Raw genomic sequence first — 17,491 nt, 5'->3', positions numbered from 1 at the left:
TCTTTCATTAGTAAGTATGATGTTCACTGGGGGGTTTTTTGTAGATGTCCTTCATGAGAGTGAAGAAGCACCTTTCTATCCCTAGTTTCTTGAGTGCTTTTATTATGAAAGCATATATGATTTTGTCAAACACTTCTCTTGCATCTGTTGAAATGTTCACATGACTTTTGTTCTTCATGCTATTAATATGGTGTGTTATATTAATTGATTTCCAGATGTAAAACCAACTCTGCCTTCCTGGGATATATCTCACTCGGTCATGGTGTGTAATTCTTTCTATGTGTTGCTGGATTCAATTTGCTGGCATTTTGGGGAGGGTTTTTGCATCTATGTTCATAAAGGGCATTGGTCTGTAGTTTTGTTTTTGTCTGGTTTTGGTATCAGGGTGATACTAGCCTCATAGAACGAGTTAGCAGTGTTCCCTCCTGCTTCATATTTTGGAAAAGTTTGTGAAGGATTGGTTTTAATTCTTCAAACATTCAGTAGAATTCACCAGTGAAGCCATCTGGGCCTGAACTCTTCTTTGTGTGAAGTTTTAAATTATTACTTCAATCTTTTTGCCTGTTATAGGTCTGTTTGTATTTCCCATTTCTTCTTCAGTCACTTCTGGTGTTTTGTCTCTTTCTAGGAGTTTGCCCATTTTTCCAAGTCATCTACTTTGTTAGCACACAGTTCTGTAGTATTTCCTTATAGTTCTTTTTATTTTTTAGGGTTGGTAGTAATGTTCTCTCTTTCGTTTATAACTTGAGCAATTTGAACCTTTTTTCCCCTTGATAAGTCTAGGTAAAGGGTTGTAATCTTCTTAATCTTTTCCAGGAAACAGATTTTGGTTTTTATTGATTATTGTTTTTTGTATTCTCTCTGTTATTTATTTGCATTTTGATCTTTCTTACTTCCTTCCTTTTTGGGTTCAGTTTGCTTTCCTTTTTTTAGTTTACTAAAGTGGAAGGTTATGTTATTGATTTGGGCTCTTTCTTCTCCTTACCAGTGCATGCTCGTTGGGCAGGGAGATTGGCAAAATGGGCGCAGGGCGGTGGGAGGTACAGACTTCCAGTTTTTAAGAAAATAGTGCATGCTCATTGTTGAAAAACTGTTAAATCCAGAGTAGGTATAAAGAATAATGCTGTCTGTGACCCCGCTTCCCGGGTTAGCTGCCATTAAGAGCTGCCAATGGCTGTGCCTCCTTGGGAGTGTTTTGACGTACAAGCTGGACGTCTATTTATGTTTTATTATCTTCTGTACCCTTCACTTTGCTACAAATGTGGGACTGCACTTCGGTTTGTACCCCCCGCCCCGTTGTGTGGGTCAGCACGTGGCCCGTGCCACACGGTTCCCTCCCCTGCCTCCTTCCTCGTTGTGAAAGTTGTTCATTTTCTCGGTTCGAATTCTCTCCCACGGCACTGGGCTCTCCGTGGCGGGGCCTGCATCACCCCCTGGGGCTGGCTCTTGCCCGGGGCCCAGGACGTGTCCTGGAGGGGTCCTTCCCTCCTCCTGCCCACAGAGGACACTTGGGTGTAGACAGACGCCTCTCTCTGTCTGACAGAGCTGAGGTCAGCCAGCTGTGGGGGCGTCCAGGCCCCGGGGTGCTCACTGCCCAAGGGACACTTGTGACTCTGTGTGGTTTCTTTGTTCCCTGCCCCCCCAGGTGTGAATTTCAGCCTGGACCAGTGCAGCCCCAATGGCACAGACCGCTACAAGCCCAAGTGCCCTGAGAGCGACACCATCCGGCACGAGCCTGCCTTCCCCGAGTGGCTGACCGTCATCCTGCTCTGCCTTTACCTGCTTTTCACCAACATCCTGCTGCTGAACCTCCTCATTGCCATGTTCAAGTGAGTGCTGCCGGCGCGGGGCCCAGCCAGCGGCGGATGGAGCGAGCCTGGGGCCCCAGACGCCCACGCTGCGAGCTGCCTCGCTCTGCCCAGCACATGGCCTCCCTCCCTGGTCCCTGCTGTGCGGAGGCCGCCCGCGGGCCGGGGGACTTACGGGGAAGTGAGCCTCCTGGGGGCCCGGGGCACAGCCACATCGGGGCACAGCTTGGAGTCTCACCCAGGGCTCTCAGAAATACCCGAGCTTTGCTCAGCTTCTGTCCTGGTGGAGAAAACACTACGTCACAGATTGTTTGTGGAAACAAGTAAGATCCAGAGGGCGAAAGCTTTCTGTGCAGAGCTTTCATTTATTTTTTTTTAAAGATTTTATTTATTTATTTGAGAGAGAGAGAGAGAGAGAGCTCAAGCAGGGCGAGGGGCAGGCAGAGGGAAAAGCAGGCTCCCAGGACCCTGGGATCATGACCTGAGCCAGAGGCAGACGCTTCGCCCACTGAGGCACCTGGGCGCCCCCTGAGCAGACCTTTCATTTTGCGAACAAGGGAGCTGGGCTGTGCGGCAAGGGGACCTGGCTGAGGTCATCTCTGCATGTGGAAGAGTGTGTCCCAGCATTTAAGGACGCGGCTCTTCCGATATGGGATGACCTGTATTCGTCCTCTGTGTACAAAGCCCCAACAGGAGCCGAGTGGGTCAGCCGCGCAGGGTCCCTTGTGTTCCTGGTCTGGACGGGTGTCTTTCTCTCTCGCCCCTCGGGGGCCTCTCTATGTCTGGCATTGTGGGGCAGCCCGCCAAGGCCCATCGGCTAGACGACAAGTGTGCGGAGATGAGCCGCGTCCGCCCTTGAAGATCCTGTCCCTTCTGTGTGTCAAATTCACAGATAATCTCTGTTTAGATTTTGTCAAATGCCAGGACCCTGTCCACCTCCCAACAGTCCTCTGCCTTGTTTTGTCCGCTAACAAGTTTTATAACATCTGAAATCCAGGGATCTTCATTCTCACCACGGCTCCCAGGAGCTCAGGACCCTGAGGCTGGTCTTTGTCTGCGTCAGGAATTGTCCACTGGGGTGCTGTGTGTTTGCTTTTCACGGGCCGCCCCCAAGGCCCCCCAGGGGGTGCTGTGGGCGATTCTGGGGGTCCCGCCAGCCCTTCCGTGACCCGCGCCCCTTGCCTCCTGCCAGCTACACGTTCCAGCAGGTCCAGGAGCACACGGACCAGATCTGGAAGTTCCAGCGCCACGACCTAATAGAGGAGTACCACAGCAGGCCCCCCGCGCCGCCCCCCTTCATCCTCCTCAGCCACCTGCACCTGTTCATCAGGAGGGTCGTCCTGAAGATACCCGCCAAGAGGCACAAGCAGCTCAGTGAGCCGGCCCTCCCTCCGCGGTCCCCAGACTGTCTCGGGTCCTGGGTGCAGTCAGGGGTCTGTAGGGAGCATGGTTGTTCCTTCCAGAATCCTGGAAGCTCCATGGGCCTCCGACCTCCCCCCAGCCCTTTGGGTGGGCTCCCCAGCCCTTCCTCCCCGCCACGGCCCCTCCCAGTCCCCCCTCCGCCCCAGTGATCCGGTCCCTCCATCTGCCCCCGCCCGCCCCTGCAGAGAGCAAGCTGGAGAAGAATGAGGAGGCCGCCCTTCTGTCCTGGGAGATCTACCTGAAGGACAACTACCTGCAGAACCAGCAGTACCAGCAGAAGCAGAGGCCCGAACAGCAGATACAAGACATCGGCGATAAGTACGGGAGGCCGGGGCAGCCCGGGGGCGGGGAAACCCCTGCAGCTCCAAGTCACACGGGGCCATAGCCCACCTGGGCCAGGCCCCTGGGGTGGGAAACCTGTGTCCTCCAGCTGACCCATGGCCTTCCCTCTGGGTCCTTAGGAGGACTGGACCCCACGGGGTGGGAGAAGATCACCTGGGCTGCAGACAGGGCTGACCCCTGCGGACAGGGCTAAAGGAGGGGTGCTGGCAGGGGAGACCCACTTGGCCTGGGGGGTGAGCTCAGTGAGCTTATTGGCACACAGCCTTGCTGCAGGTTCTGTGGGGCCGTGGTGGCTGGGCCTGGAGCTCAGGCTCACTGAGCATTGTCCCCCTGCCCCCAGTTCCTCCCTCCCGCCTTCTTTCTGGTGTAAGGTTGGGGCTGCTCACCCCCAGCCCTGTTGGGTGGAAGGAGTTGGTCCTGCGGTCAGGGTATGCCTTGCCATGGGCCAGGAGGAGGCAGGGGACACGTGCCCTGTAACTATGTCCTGTCCCTGGTGCGGTCCCGTGGGCTGTGTGTGGAGAAGGACGTCCTGGGGCCTTGAGCATCCAGGGGGTGGGCTCCCTGCAGCCAGGCCGAGCCCGAGCGCACCTCTCCTCAGAGCTGTGCACCTGCCTTGCTGTGCGTCTCTGGGCTCCTCGGTGAACGGAGCTGTGATGACAGCCATCGCCTGGCACGGTTTCCGGAGCACACGGGAGGGAGCGCACGTATAAGGCAGGAGCACGTCCTGGCTGGGGCACAGGGGACGATGCTGCCCTGCACTGGCCACCTTCCCCCCGGGTCGGGGGAGGGATCCAAGGTCCCGGAGGCCACGTGGCACGCCACGGCCCCACAGCCCTGTGGCTGAGCCACAAAGTGGGGAAGGGGTTTGTTGATGAGGTGGGGTCTCTGACAAGCTTGTCGTGGTGACGGGAGTCAGAGGGGTCCAAAGACACTGTCAGTACCCACGCAGCATATTCACGGGCTGGATGGGGGGTGTGGCAGGAAGCCTTTTGTGGCTTTTGTGGGATTAGGGAACACGTAGTGAGAGGAAGAGTAAACGCCTGGGCCCTCAGTGAGGCACTTCCCTCCCCTTTCCCTAGAGAACCATTCAAAGTGGGCCACGGGCCCAGCTCAGCGCCCACCGGCCACTGAAGTGGGGGCTAAGTCTCTTACAGGAGAGCGTCCCCTGCAGGTGGGACTGGGCGCCCTACGCACAGCCAGACGGGAGAGTCTGGACGACGTTTGGAATTACTTACTGTAAACGCGGCAGGCCAAAGCTGCTGAAACTCCCATGTTGTAGCAAAATAGGACCAAACCGAACAGCAGTGCTGCCCCTCCCCCCGCCCAGTGCTGCCCAGAAGCAGCTCGGAGCTTTGTGCTTCGCATTCTGGCAGCCTGTGGGCCCATCAGGGCAAGGAGCGTCTCGCATACTTGCGTCTCTCCCCCGGGGAGGAGTCAGAATGGCTGTGTGAGGTGGGGGGCAATGCACTTGCTACCAGATCTTCCCCTTCGGGGCAGGAGGCAGTGCTCATTCTGCACAGAAATGTATGTTATAAATACTTTCAGATAGAGGGGAAGAGGCCTGAAGTTAAGGGCAGGAGGGGCCAGGCTGCTGGATCTGGCAGGGACCTCCCCCTGCAGCCTAGCACCATGTTTCCTCAGCATCCGGGCCCCCGAGCCTGGCCTGGGCTCAGCTGTGTGCTCTTCCAGGGTCAACACCGCGGTGGACCTGCTGGAGATGGACAGTCTGAAGCGGTCAGGCTCCATGGAGCAGAGACTGTCCTCCCTGGAGGAGCAGGTAGGCGCCGGGCCGGGGCCTCCTTTTCTGGGTCATGCCTCCGACAGGCCTGGGCACCGCTCTTTGAGAAGGAGCATGCTGGGGAAATGACCCTGAGAAGGACTTGGGGAATGTTGGGACAACCGTTCCCAACCGGAAGAAGCGCCTTCTTTGTCTTCCAGAAAATTCTGTCAAATATTCCCCACTGAGCTCGACCCCAGTGCACTGGGAGGTGTCTATACCAGGGGCTAGTCTGAGAGAGCTGCTCTGGTCCCCTTCTCTGGTCTCCTCAGAGCTGTCCTCTGAGATGACCCCTCTGCAGGACTCCACATCCAGACGCTGTGGGAATTACACACGCCCTGGCCTGCTTTCCCAGGCTGCCTGGGGATGCTGGGAGGGAGGGTCACAGGGGACGCAAGATGCGTTTGAATGTCGGGAGCAACGTCAGAAAGCAGCGTGTGGACATCTCAGACCAGCCCCCAATGGTTGGAATGTGGGGTCAAGGTTTGGATGCTTCTGCACGCAGGGAGCTTGTTCTTTTGTAAGAGGGAGCTCAAAGGACATTGTCAACAGGCAGTTGGCATTAGGTGAACAGCCCCTGTCCCACTCATCCCCCATCAATGAACATTGATGCTCCCCCACCAGTTGGGCCACATCCACTGGACTCCAAGCCCTGGGCCTGAGACAGGCAGCCCTGAGCAGCTTTGCAGGCTGGCTGGGCTCAGGTCCCTGAACGTTCATTCACTCACCCATCCATCTATTCATTCATTTATTCATTCATCCATTTATCCATCTATCCTTCCATCCATCCGTCCATCATCCTTCTTTCCATCCATCCATTTCCATCCATCCATTCTTCCATCCACCCCTCTGTCCTTCTTTCTGTCCATCCTTCCATCCATCTGTCCTTCCTTCCATCCATCCATCTGTCCATCCATCCTTCCTTCCATCCTTCCTTCTTTCCATCCATCCTTCTATCCATCCATCCATCCATCCCCCATCCATCCATACATACATCCTTCCTTCCATCCATCCATCCATCCTTCCTTCCATCCTTCCTTCCATCCATCCATCCTTCCATCCATCCACCCCCCATCCATCCATACATACATCCTTCCTTCCATCCATCCATCCATCCTTCCTTCCATCCTTCCTTCCATCCATTCATCCATCCATCCATCCTTCCTTCCATCCATCCATCCATCCATCCATCCCCCATCTATCCATCCATCCATACATACATCCTTCAGGATCTTCCATTCATCCATCTATCCTTCCTTCCATCCATCCATCCTTCCTTCCATCCATCTTTTCTTCCATCCATCCATCCTTCCTTCCATCCATCTTTTCTTCCATCCATCCCCCATCCATCTGTCATCCATCCCCCCATCCATCTATCATCCATCCATCCATCCATCCCCCATCCATCCATCCATCCTTCCTTCTATCCATCCATCATCCATCCATCCATCCATCCATCCTTTCATCCATCCATCCATCTATCCATCCTTCATTTCATGTTTCCCGTGCTCCTCCTCTGTGCCATATCCAGGACTGGCCTGAGGAATGTCAAGGTGAACAGGAATTGTCTCCCCCTCAGAGGTTTCCAGTGTGGGGGGCACAGACATAAATGTCCATTGTCACAGTGTGGTTTAATAAGCACAGCAATGAAGGCAGTTATAGGGGCTGGCAGTCAGGGAGGCCTCCAGCCTCCAGGATAAGGAGGGGTAGGCAGGGTGGAGGTTGGGTCCCTGCCCTTCTGTGCCCCTCTTGCTGGGGGCACAGCGGACCTGTGCTTTCTTATGAGAGCCCCTGCCGCCCACAGCAGCCTCCCAGCAGGCAGCGCCTGAGTCCCCCAGGCTGGCACTGGAGTCTTGCCTCTTCTCAGCTCTGCTGTGTCAGGTGGGGGCAAGCCACCCGGCGACTGTGCTGGCGGGGGCTCCGCCGTCAGCCAGCCCCTGCCCAGGGACTGCTGCATGCGGGAGTCTGCCCTAACTGCCTCCTCCCCTGTGGGGCCTCGCCTTGCTGACACCCTCTAACACGGGTGCTGCCGAGCAGCGTCCTCCTGGCCCCTATTCATCACGTGGCTCCTGCCATCGCCTGCAGTTGAGTATGTTTGGTTTCTAGAAGCTTCTTTTCTCTGGGAGGAGCAGGAGCCGTGGGAAGCTCCGTGGGTCGTGGTGCCCCACCTTCTCCCTGTGGCTCAGAGCTATCTTCTGGGGCTTCAGCATGGTCCAGTGGCCTCTCGTGTGTCCGGTTCCAGTGGCCATTGTGTCTCTCTGGTGGGCACTGCTGGTGACCAAGGGAAGCAGGGCGGGCTTGGATGCCCATGGGGTCACTGCAGCGGGATGGGCGCTCCCAGCAGTGCCCTCGTGGTTTCAGTGGGGGGGTGGCTGTGCGGTACAGAGGAAGGTGCTGACCACACCTTGTTTGGGATTTGCCTTCCAGGTGGCCCAGATGTCCAGAGCATTGCACTGGATCATGAAGGCGCTGAGGGATGGTGGCTTTGGCTCAGAGGAGGGCCTCCCCACCCTGGGTGAGTGGAGGCCGCGACCGCGGCTGGTCTCTACTGGCCTGTGTTCTTTTGAATCTGGGGGTCCATGGGGAGGAGAGGCAGTAAGCAGGGCTCCCCCTCGGCCTGGGGGTGGGCTGACTGAGCTCTTCCTGAGCCCCGAGCGCCCAGAGGGAGCATAGCCTGTCCCAGAGAAGCAGGGGCCCGGCACAGCCGAGCCCCCCACATGACCAGGTCGGGGACTTTGAGAAGAGGCCTGGCCCACATCCCTGACCTCCTCTTATGCATCGTGACACAAAGGAGGGGCAGCTCCAGAAGGTGCTGGGGGACAGAAAGCAAAGTCTGCATTTCTAAGTTTGCAGCCAGCCAGGAAGAGGGCATGACTAGCCCTCCTGGGGCATTGCTGGCCCTCCTTAACTGGATGGGCTCTGGGGCAGCCACACAAAGAGGCAGGTGCTGGCTGGGGGCACACTCCCTGACCCCAGATCTCGGTCTTCCCAGAGCCATGGTCCTGGGGCCCTGGGCTGGGGCCCCCTTCAGGGCTGGTGGTGTTCACTCTGGACTCAGGGAGGTGGAGGAGGCTCAGTTTTGGGGAAAGGGCCATAGAGGACGCCCCTGTCCTGTGGGCAGGAGCCTGAGCCGGAGTCCGGCTTTGCCCACGGCTCCTTGTGGCTGTTCCAGCACCCCAGAAGACCTCAGAGGGGCAGGACCATGAGCTGGACGGCAGGCAGAAGGCAGAAGACGTGGGCGACACCCACCACGTGAATGCCCGGCACCTCCTCTACCCCAACTCTCACGTCACGCGTTTCCCCGTGCCCAACGAGAAGGTGCCCTGGGAGGTGAGTGCCAGCCTTGGCCGGAGGTGCCCGGGTTCCGGGGCGGCGGTCCTGCCCCGAGCCCTCCGACACAGCCGGGCCCCAGGTACACTTGCCTGCTGCAGCCCCCCAGGGACGTGTTGGACACAGGTGAAGACGGAGTCCCGTAGGTACACACAGCTGGGGCTGGTGGAGCTGGGATCTGACCCACACGGGGAGCAGACCGTCCTACTACCTCCAGCCACCTCGCTGGTCCTGGAGCCCAGCATCCCAGAGGGGTCAGTGCCCCTATTGTGAGCACCAGCTGGGGGAAGGCATCGAAGGGAGAGGAAGGGCTGACGGCCTCTGCGTGCCCTCCCTGCCCCACGGGCTTTCTCTCTGGCCTTTCCAGAACCTTCCAGGCTGTGGCTTCCATTCTTTCTCCCCAGTCTGTGCCAGCTGGAGTCTTCCTCACTCCTGCAGTCCAGCCTGGACCCCCGCCCCATCCTGGGGGCTCCCCTAGACCAGCAGTGCCGTTGCCGCCCCCTCGGCTGGGTCCCCAGTGGGGGGTGCACCCCGCAGGCCTGCCTGAGCTCAGAGCTACCACGTGCACTTTGGGGACAGTCTCGGGGTCCTTGGCTATGAGCACTTTGACGAGGAGGAGCCGCCGTTGGTCATCCTGGGTGCCCTAGCCATAGTCTGGGGTAACTGTCTGAGGGGAGAACCGCCGTGTTTGTGCAGACGGAGTTTCTCATCTACGACCCACCCTTTTACACGGACGACAGGAAGGACAAGGGCTTGGTGGACCCCGTGGGAAAGTGAGTGTGTGCATCCCTGCCCCCGGCAGGAGGGTGGGCGAGGGACTTGCCGGGTGCTCCCAGGTGACCGCCAGCGCCAGCTCAGGGTGAGGGTCTGCTTCCTGCCTGGACAGGGTGCCCGCTCTCCCCAAGGGCTGGGATGAGCTGGGAGGTGTGTGGCTGTGGGCACCTGCGGTCGTGGGCTCTCTGACTGCCCAGCCCAGGGCGCCACCCTCTCTTACTGGGGACGTGACTCTCCGCTTGCTCCCAGCGCCCTGGAAGCCTTGGCCGGCATCAGCTACAACGCCGTGGACGGGCCCATAGACCGGCGGAGCTTCCACGGGCTCTACGCGGTTCAGGACGGGCTCCCTTTGTGAGTGCGGCCGCCCGCCATCCCGCATCACCCCGACCCTGTGGGGGGCCTTTGGGGGCTTGCTTCTGGGCTCAGCTGTCCTGTCTTGGCAAACTAGCCATTTTTCTGGTAAAAATGAACAAAACACAGAAGAAAGGACAGATTGACATAAAACGTTTCCTTGGCACCTGGACGAGGCCCCCTCTCTGCCCCTCCCGGGGCTCACCCCACTGACCTTGGGTGCTTTGCCTTCAGCCCTGAGTAACCTCGGGGACTTCCAGTCTTCCCTGTAAAATGGGGGTGACTGTCCCGCCATCTCCATGGATTTCTGAGAAAGAGCAGACTTCCCCCGAGAGGGTTCTGGCCGCAGGGGAGCAGCTGAGGGGCAGTGGGGTCACGTCAGGGGATGACGGTGTTTCCAGCGTCTGTTCTGTGCGGGGACGGGCACTCTGTATGTCCGAGTCCAGCTGTCGAGTGACCGGTGACATCATGCCCGGCAGTCCTTGGGGATCACCTCCGTGTTCAGCCTGGGGGTCTGGAGTTGAAGGAGCCTCCTCTGGGTGGGGTCGCTGGGGAGGAGGCGGCTCCAGGGGCTGGAGGATGAGGAAGGAGCCATCAGAATTAGGGGAGGGACAACAGTTGCTGGGATACCGTGAGCCCCGTGGAGCGGACGGGCCCTGGGGTGGCTTGAGAGAGCTGGCAGGGGCAGGGCTTTCAGGAATGTCCTGGAACAAGAGTGGGCCACTGTGTCCGGAGGTGGTGGGAGACGGGCCCCCGCTGCCGAGACAGGAGTCCACGCGGGGCCGTGGCACAGGGAGAGAGCAGGCTGGCATGTCACAGAGGGACCCGCGTGTACGAGGCCTTTGGGTGTGGACGTGTGTCGTGTGGCACGATGAGCTAGGCACACGCTCTCAGGGGGGCACAGTGTCCACTCCAACAGTGGGGCTGGATGTTGCTTTTCCAACCAGCTCCAAGGTGACCTGAAGCTCCTGCCTCATCCCTCGGAGGCCCTCAGGGACATGTGTCCCCAGCGGGACAGTCCTAGGTGGGGAGGTGGAGTTGGCCGGGCTGGTGGATCTGGGGTCCCATCAGCGCCTCCACACACTGGCTCTTTCCCAGCATCCCGCTGCGGTGAGCTATCTGTGCTCTGAAGATCCTGGGCCGCAGAAGGTCCGGGGGGAGCCAGAGCGCTCCCCCTGAGGGGCCCCTGCCCACTGCCCCGGCCTGGTCCTCCCAGAGGCAAGCGGCAATCTAAGCAGATCCCTGTCCACCCCAGGAACCCCATGGGCCGCACGGGACTGCGTGGGCGGGGAAGCCTTCGTTGTTTGGGACCCAACCACACACTGCAGCCTGTGATCACCCGGTGAGTACGCCACCAATGAGGCCACCCAGTCACCCACGGCCCTCCTCATGTCCATTCCATCCGCTGACCCTTGGGCACACCCGAGACACGGGGCGGGAGTGTCCGTACCCCCTGGGAGAAACCCAGGCCTGTCCCCACGCCCTGGGCTGCCCTTGCTTCCCTTTGGGTCCCCGTCCCCTGGCTTGCCTCTGGGAGGAGGGGCAAAGCCATGGCCAAGGCCCAGGACCACCGACAAAACGAAAATACGTGTAATCCCACCCAGCATTTCCAAAGAGCGAGCAGTGGATCAGCGGGGGTCAGGGCATGTGCCTCCTTGAGGCTTTTGATAAAAAACGATTTGCCTGAGAAGCCGGCCCGTTCTCATCCTCCCAGCAGTCGTGAAGTGGAAAGACACCCCCTAACGGCCACCACCTGGTTCTTCCCCTGGAGCGGCCGCTGGGGAAGGAGACAGGGTTGGCCCCGGGAGGGCAGGGGGCGGAGGTGGGGAGCGCTCAGGTCAGAGGATCCCCGTGAGCGGCCCGTTCTGCAGGTGGAGGCGGAACCAGGATGGCGCCGTCTGCAGGAAGAGCGTAAAGAAAATGCTGGAGGTGCTGGTCGTGAAGCCTCCGCTCTCGGAATCCTGGGCCCTGCCAGGGGTGAGCCAGGGGGAGCTGTCCGTCCGGTCCGTCCATCCCACCCGCCAGCCCAACACCTCCCCCCTGCAGCCACCCCTCCTCCACCCGCCCGCTCTGGACTCTGTCCCTGGTCCTGAAGGACAAACGGACTGGGCTTTGTAGAAGGAACCCCCTCCTGTTTGCTCCTTTGGCAGTTGTGAAAACAGGTTCGAAGACTCTGGTGTGTGAGAGTCTGACTGATACCCACTGTGTCAGAGCCCGGGCTGGGCCTCCTGTGGAGCTCGTGGCCTCGGGGGCACACACGGCTCCTCATGCAGGTGTCCCTGGCGGGCACATACCTCTGTGCGGCGCTGAGCTGAGCTCTAAGGACGGGACAGCGTGCAGGGCCGTGGGGAGGCAGGGAGTGGCAGATGCTTGTAGGGCTGAAGGCCGGAGTGCACCCCAAGGCCTTGTGGGGACAAACCTGATTGGGGTGCAGGAGGCCCTGGGCTGAACCGCTTGGGTTTTACTCCCAGATCAGTCTGCCCTCCCCGGCCCCCATCCTTGTTCTGGGGTCCTGGCAGGAGGACCAGGCCCCCCGACAGGCTCTGAGCTGGTGCACAGTGTCTGGGATGCAGCCCTGTTCGGGGGCCTCTCCTCTGAGCCTGTTCCCGGGATGTCCGTGATCTACCCCAGCTCAGCACCTGCCCATGGCCCAGTGGCTGCTCGGCTGGGGATGGCCAGGTCCCCAGGCTGCAACAAGGAGTCCGGGGCGCTGGGCAGTTCTGGCCCCTGAAGCCAGGACTCCCGTATCCCCAGCTGAGGGAGCACGACGCTGAACGGGGGGTTGGCTTACGGCCGGCCCCTCTCGCCCTGGGGCTTCTCTAACATGATTCAGCCTCCCTCTTGGGCACTTTGATCTCTCCGGGCAGGACACTGGCCCAGCCCCAATGTGGTTCCTGCCAACTGGCATCTTCCGAGCAGCATGCCTGCAGACCCCGGGCACTGTGCCTGCAGACCCCCCAGCGGCCTGCCTGAACGGGTCCCTGGCACTGCATCTTTCGAGGGGCAGGCGTGTCTCAAGGGCCAAAGCAGGATGGCTGTGATAGGGACTTGGAGGGACTTCAATAACAAACAGGGTCTCCTAGAGGGTCAAGGGCCGGGTGGTGCAGGCTCAGGATCCAGGTCCCCGGGACAGGGGGCATTGGGAGTGGCCGGGAGCCCAGCCTGGGGGAGCAGAGGTGGGAGATGGCCTCTGAGGGATGCAAACAACGAAAACATGCCCTCCTGCTGGTGGGCAGGTTGGGGGTAGGGTGCTGGTTACCTTATGGGCGCCAGAGAGAGGCCCCGGTGCCCGCGTGCACCCCTCCGAGGTTGTGCCTTTGGCCTGACTCAGCCCCACTCCGTCCCAGGCTGACGCGGGCAGCGGGCTCTGGGCAGCGTCACTGCAGTCCCGAGACAGCCAAGCTGCCAGACCCTCGTCCGCCTGCGGCTCCATGGGGCTGGCCGGCTGCCCGCGCTGGGCAGGCGGCCAGTGGAGGTGGGTCTCTGCACAGCCTCGCAGACCTGCCTCTGCCTCCTCTCTGCTTAGGGCTCCCGCGAACCAGGAGAGATACTGCCCCGGAAGCTGAAGCAGGTCCTCCGCAGAGAGTTCTGGTATTCCTTCCAGAACTTGCTGATTCAGGGCACTGAGGTAAGGGGGCCTTCCTGCTTCGGAGTGCTGTCTGTGTGTCCTGGTCCCCCACAGCGTGCTGCTGGTGAGGGCTGCAGGGTGAGCAGGATGGGTCACTGGGGACCCTGCTGCCAACCCACACCCCGCAGCCCCTGGAGGAAGGAGCTGGGAGCGGGAGGGGTGGCAGGCCATGGCTCTGGCCCTTGGGCACCTGCTTTCCCTCTCTGTCCCCATTCTCTCTAAATCAAGGGGCTGGGTGCCTCCCTCCCACACTCATTCTTGCCCTGAGCACACCCGGACACACGGGGACCGCAGGGTCTGTGTCTCCCCGGGCAGAGGGGTGCTGGGACGCCAGCCGCCGGCTCCCCAGGCCCTGGCCCGTGCAGCTTGGTCAGGCCTGTGTTCTTCATCGAATCTATTTGTCATTCTGAAAGCAGCCGCATTTGCCGTCACACACCCATGTTCACTCTCGCCCATGGGGCTGCCCGGAGAGCCCTGCTCCAGGCTCTCTGTTGACCTCTGTGCACACCCGCGTGGGGCTCCGGTGCCTGCGACCTCTGCGCGTGAACACCACACACGCTTGACAGAAATGGGGCCACATGGCACACATTTCTCCGTAACCTTTTTCACTTAATTCGTAATGGTCATATTTTTAAGCCCTGATTTACAAATTCACCCGCCCTTTTCCATGGCCCCGGGAGGCTCTGCGCCACGATTTGCCGAGCGTCCTCAGCGGACATCTGAGTTGTTCCCGGCCCTGTTTCTGGTCCCGCTCGGGGCGAAACAGGCAAGAGCTGCTGTTCAGTTTTGATCTACGGAGCCAGTCCTTTCACGAGGGCCGTCCCGGGCAGGGCTGGGGGCGACGCCACCGTCTCTTTTCTCAACTTTGTGAGAAGAATTAAGTAGTTTATTTATTGAAATCCATGTACCATAAAATTAACCGTTTCAAAGTGAGCAGGTCGGTGGCCTTGAGTGCCCTGGCCGTGGGTGCGACCATCAGTCCACCTGTCCAGGACATTCCCATCAGCCCAAGCGCCCGCCCCACCCAGCAGTGCTTGCCCCCGCCCTCGCCCCCGCCCGCGCCCCTGCAGGCACCTGTCGGCCCCCACAGGACCCCCGCTGCTAGTGGAATCACACAGTGTGCGGCCTTTGGCATCTGGCTTCTTTCACTTAGCCTCATGTTTTTGAGGTCCGCCATCCTGTTTCAGTCCTTCCAAGGGTCTGGATGTTGGGCCAGAACCCGGGAGGGAGCTGAGTGAGGGAGCTGGGGCCGTGTTGGGGAGCAGGATGCACCAGGCAGGGAGACGGGGGCGGGGCCTGGGGCAGTGGACAGCTGTGCCCAGGGCGTCCCAGGGCCTGGAGGGAGCAAAGGGCACGCGTGGTGCCCCTCCCTCTGGAAGCTTGCCGGGGCGGGGCTCAGTGCTCCATTGGGCAGACCAGCTCACCCCCGCGCCGCCCCCCAGGTGTACAAGGGGTACGTGGACGACCCAAGGAACACGGACAACGCCTGGATTGAGACGGTGGCCATCAGCATCCACTTCCCAGACCAGAGTGACATGGACCTGAAGAGGCTGAACTCTGTATGGGGCTTCGGCCACAGGCTCCCAGGAGGGGGAGACATGGGGCGAGCGTGCTCTGGGGGACCTACAGGCCTCCGGGAGGGGTCTGCCCGGGGTCTCAGGCGGCCAGAGCTGGCTAAGACCAGAGGGTGGGGGCTGCAGAGAGTCGGGGGCTCCAAGAGGCACCAGGAGAGGCCAGAGCCGAGTCAGAGTTGCAGGATTCACGTGTCTTCACGGGGATAGCGTCCCCCATACTTAGATCAGTCTAGAGCTGGGACCACCGAGGCCCAGGGAGCAGACCTGGGGCTGGGTTTGCAGGACGAACACCTGAGAATAAGGCCACCTGCTCTGTTCTCACGAAGGATTATCAGGGCTGGGCAGGATTCTCTGAGTCGTGTCTGAAGTAGCTGTTCTCACTCCCCTTTGCTAGAAGAGCACAGTGAGCCAGCCATAGGCCGGGCCCGTAGCAGGGACCAGGGCTGTGGTGTCCCCGCGGCCCTTCCGCAGCTGAAGTTTTGGGGTGCCTGGGCTGGCTCGGGGGGAGTCAGGCTCTGCATTTGCCCTCTTGCAGCACCTGCACTCCTGTGACCCGGGGATGTCCGCCCAGTGGCAGGTCGTGGACAAGCGCATCCCGCTGTATGCCCACCACAAGACCATCCTCCAGAAGGTGGCCACTCTGTTTGAGGCTTTCTACTGACCCGTGGACTCGGCCGGGCCCTGTTGCCAGGGGCAGGTGAGGCCAGCCCGCCCGCAGTCCCCGTGGAGGCTTGGGCTGCCCTGCACACAGGCTGACACCAGCTGCCCGAGCCACATGCTGCCCTGGACCTCGGGCGGCCAGAGGCTGCTGCTGGGGCACCGCGTGGTGTGTTGTGGGCATCTGCCACCTCTCACAGCCACCTCGAGTCGCCGACCAGATGAGCCTGTGAATTGGAGGGCATCAGGGCACCCCAAGGGGAGAGCCAAGGCAGGGGACATCTGGCTCTGGTCACTTGGCCATTCCTCAGGGTTGACGTGGCCCCTGGGACCCTGCCAGCCATCCTTGCCCCTGCAGCCTCGGCCCTCAGCCAGATTCCCTCCTGGTCACATCATGAGCAGCTCATCCACGACCAGACGTGCGTTGGCCCAAGGCCGGTGTTTCCTGGACAGTCGGGGCTCCCCCGTGGCCTTCTCCTCGGGCCCACATCCCGGAGACGGTGTTCACTGTGACCTTACTCGGACCCTCACCTGCTCTGGGGTGGGGCACCAGGCCCCTCAGTTCACTGCCCCGGGCGGTCAAGGCTGAGCCCGTGCACCAGGGGGCGGGGGCCACGCAAGCACACGCCTTCTCTAGAGACCCAAGGGTGTCTGCCTATGGGCTACCTGGGGCCTCGGGGGGCTCTGCAGCATGGCACTCCCTCCCTCCTCCCTGTGAGTGCAGGGAGGGGCAGGCAGTGGGCACAGATGGCGGGGCGACACCCTGCTCCTTGTCAGCGGCTCACAGACCATCAGCATAAACCACCAGGAATCGTCAGGCCTGGGAATATTGTAAAACCCAACATTAAATGTGCTGCCCAAACCAGCCTGCCCAGCGTCTTCCGTGCTTCCTACATCAAGTTCAGACACATACAGTGGTCAGGGGGCTATGTCTGGGCCACTGAAACCTCTTCCAATCCATGGCCAAGCCACCCGTGGCCCGAGGGCGTCTCTTGTGGCCATTTCCTACAGGTTCCTCCCCGTGGACATCCTGCAGGCCCCTGAGGCCCAAACTCACCACGTCCTCTCCGATCCACCCCTGCCCCTCTCCCTACACTTTATTCTCCAGGACGTGGGCCCCAGCATCGGCCCCCAGCACCCAGGCTGGGACTCCTCAATCTCGAGCCCTTTTCATGGCTCCCCCCATGCAGGTGGGGGCCTGGGTTTTTAATCTCTCATATACCTAGCCAAACTAGCATTCAACTGGCAGCACCAAATAAAGACATTTTGGAATTGTAAGGACTCAAAAAAAAATGTGTTACTCACACATTCTTTCTGAAAGAATTTCTCTAAGATGAATTTCAGAAAAGCAAACACTGACTTAGCTTGGCTTCCGTAACAAAATTCCAGACGGGGCGGCTCAGACAGCAGACGTTTCTTTCCAGTCCTGGAGGCTGGAGGTCCGAGATCGAGGTGCCAGTGGGGTCGGTTGCCGGGAGCTCTCTTCCTGGCTGTCTCTCACTGCCCCGATCACATGCCCATCCTTGGTGTGCATGGAGAGGGAGTGAGCACTCCGGCGTCTCTTCTTACAAGGATCCTAATCCTGTCACCTCAGGGCTCCGCTCCTTCGCCTCATTTAACCTTAATTACTTCCTTAGAGCCCCACCTCCAAATACAGCCACACTGGGAGTTAGGGCTCCGACATAGGGATTTGGTGGGGGGCACAAACATTCCGTCCTTAACACACACACGCGCGCACATGCACACGCAGGCACACAGACCAAGCTCTGTGCTGGCGAAGAAACTGTTAAAACGTACGGCTAAGTCCCGTAACTGTTGAGGCACGCTG

General features: G+C 59.9%; 1 protein-coding gene and 1 non-coding gene across 17 annotated transcripts in view; both read left to right on the top strand.

Moving 5' to 3' along the window:
- Positions 1 to 17,491, top strand: part of TRPM2 (transient receptor potential cation channel subfamily M member 2) — a 58,195-nt gene that overhangs the window by 39,781 nt on the left and 923 nt on the right. For 13 of the 16 annotated variants that reach the window (XM_078067026.1, XM_036097245.2, XM_036097242.2 and 10 more), the window contains 13 exons: positions 1,646 to 1,829; positions 3,001 to 3,182; positions 3,416 to 3,548; positions 5,262 to 5,349; positions 7,777 to 7,864; positions 8,522 to 8,679; positions 9,376 to 9,452; positions 9,703 to 9,804; positions 11,060 to 11,146; positions 11,676 to 11,781; positions 13,331 to 13,432; positions 14,875 to 14,991; positions 15,542 to 16,528. In XM_078067026.1, the coding sequence (XP_077923152.1) occupies positions 1,646 to 1,829; positions 3,001 to 3,182; positions 3,416 to 3,548; positions 5,262 to 5,349; positions 7,777 to 7,864; positions 8,522 to 8,679; positions 9,376 to 9,452; positions 9,703 to 9,804; positions 11,060 to 11,146; positions 11,676 to 11,781; positions 13,331 to 13,432; positions 14,875 to 14,991; positions 15,542 to 15,667 (1,550 nt within the window). In that variant the 3' untranslated portion in view covers positions 15,668 to 16,528. The other 3 variants (XM_078067205.1, XM_078067163.1, XM_078067291.1) reach the window with 2 other exon arrangements.
- On the top strand, positions 11,735 to 11,798 carry LOC118538959 (Z6 small nucleolar RNA). Its single transcript, XR_004918861.1, has one exon. It is a non-coding gene; the product is annotated as a Z6 small nucleolar RNA (small nucleolar RNA).

This window comes from Halichoerus grypus, chromosome 1 (genome assembly GCF_964656455.1).
Source record: "Halichoerus grypus chromosome 1, mHalGry1.hap1.1, whole genome shotgun sequence".
Taxonomy (NCBI): Eukaryota; Metazoa; Chordata; class Mammalia; order Carnivora; family Phocidae; genus Halichoerus; species Halichoerus grypus.
Note: the sequence above shows the minus strand (reverse complement) of the source record. Positions and strands in the feature narration are given on the sequence as shown.